Here is a 460-nt window from a genome sequence, read left to right as displayed (position 1 = left end):
TTTTTTACTATGGTCCAATGGGCAAAATTTTCTTTTGAATTATTTACATTTGATAGTAGTTTAAAAATGAATTGCCTCTGGTCTGTTTGACAGAAACCCCATCCTTCCAGCGCCCTCTAGAGGACCGTAACGTTGCTCGAGGTGAGACTGCTGTCCTCCAGTGCATAGCACGTGGTAGTCCTGCCCCCCGTCTCAATTGGACCAAAGACGACGCTCCGTTGGTGCTGACGGAACGCCACTTCTTCGCCGCAGCCAATCAGCTCCTCATAATCGTAGATGCCAGCCCTGCTGATGCAGGGAAATACATGTGCATCATGTCCAACACGCTCGGCACAGAGCGCGGTCATATCTACCTCAGCGTCTCACCCTCGGCCAACTGTGACCCGGTGACCAGCATATACAGTCAGGACGGATGGACAACAGTTGGCATTGTAGTGATGGTGGTCGTCTGCTGCGTTGT

At 51.1% G+C, this 460-nt stretch overlaps 1 protein-coding gene across 1 annotated transcript in view; it reads left to right on the top strand.

The window, feature by feature from the left end:
* LOC107569290 (leucine-rich repeats and immunoglobulin-like domains protein 2) overlaps window positions 1–460 on the top strand; it is a 23,135-nt gene that overhangs the window by 9,598 nt on the left and 13,077 nt on the right. The window contains exon 13 of the mRNA XM_016255343.1: window positions 94–402. Coding sequence (XP_016110829.1) covers window positions 94–402 — 309 coding nt within the window. The remainder of the gene's footprint in view (window positions 1–93; window positions 403–460) is intronic.

Source organism: Sinocyclocheilus grahami, unplaced genomic scaffold (genome assembly GCF_001515645.1).
Source record: "Sinocyclocheilus grahami isolate Dianchi unplaced genomic scaffold, SAMN03320097.WGS_v1.1 scaffold1330.1, whole genome shotgun sequence".
In the NCBI taxonomy this organism is placed as follows: Eukaryota; Metazoa; Chordata; class Actinopteri; order Cypriniformes; family Cyprinidae; genus Sinocyclocheilus; species Sinocyclocheilus grahami.
Note: the sequence above shows the minus strand (reverse complement) of the source record. Positions and strands in the feature narration are given on the sequence as shown.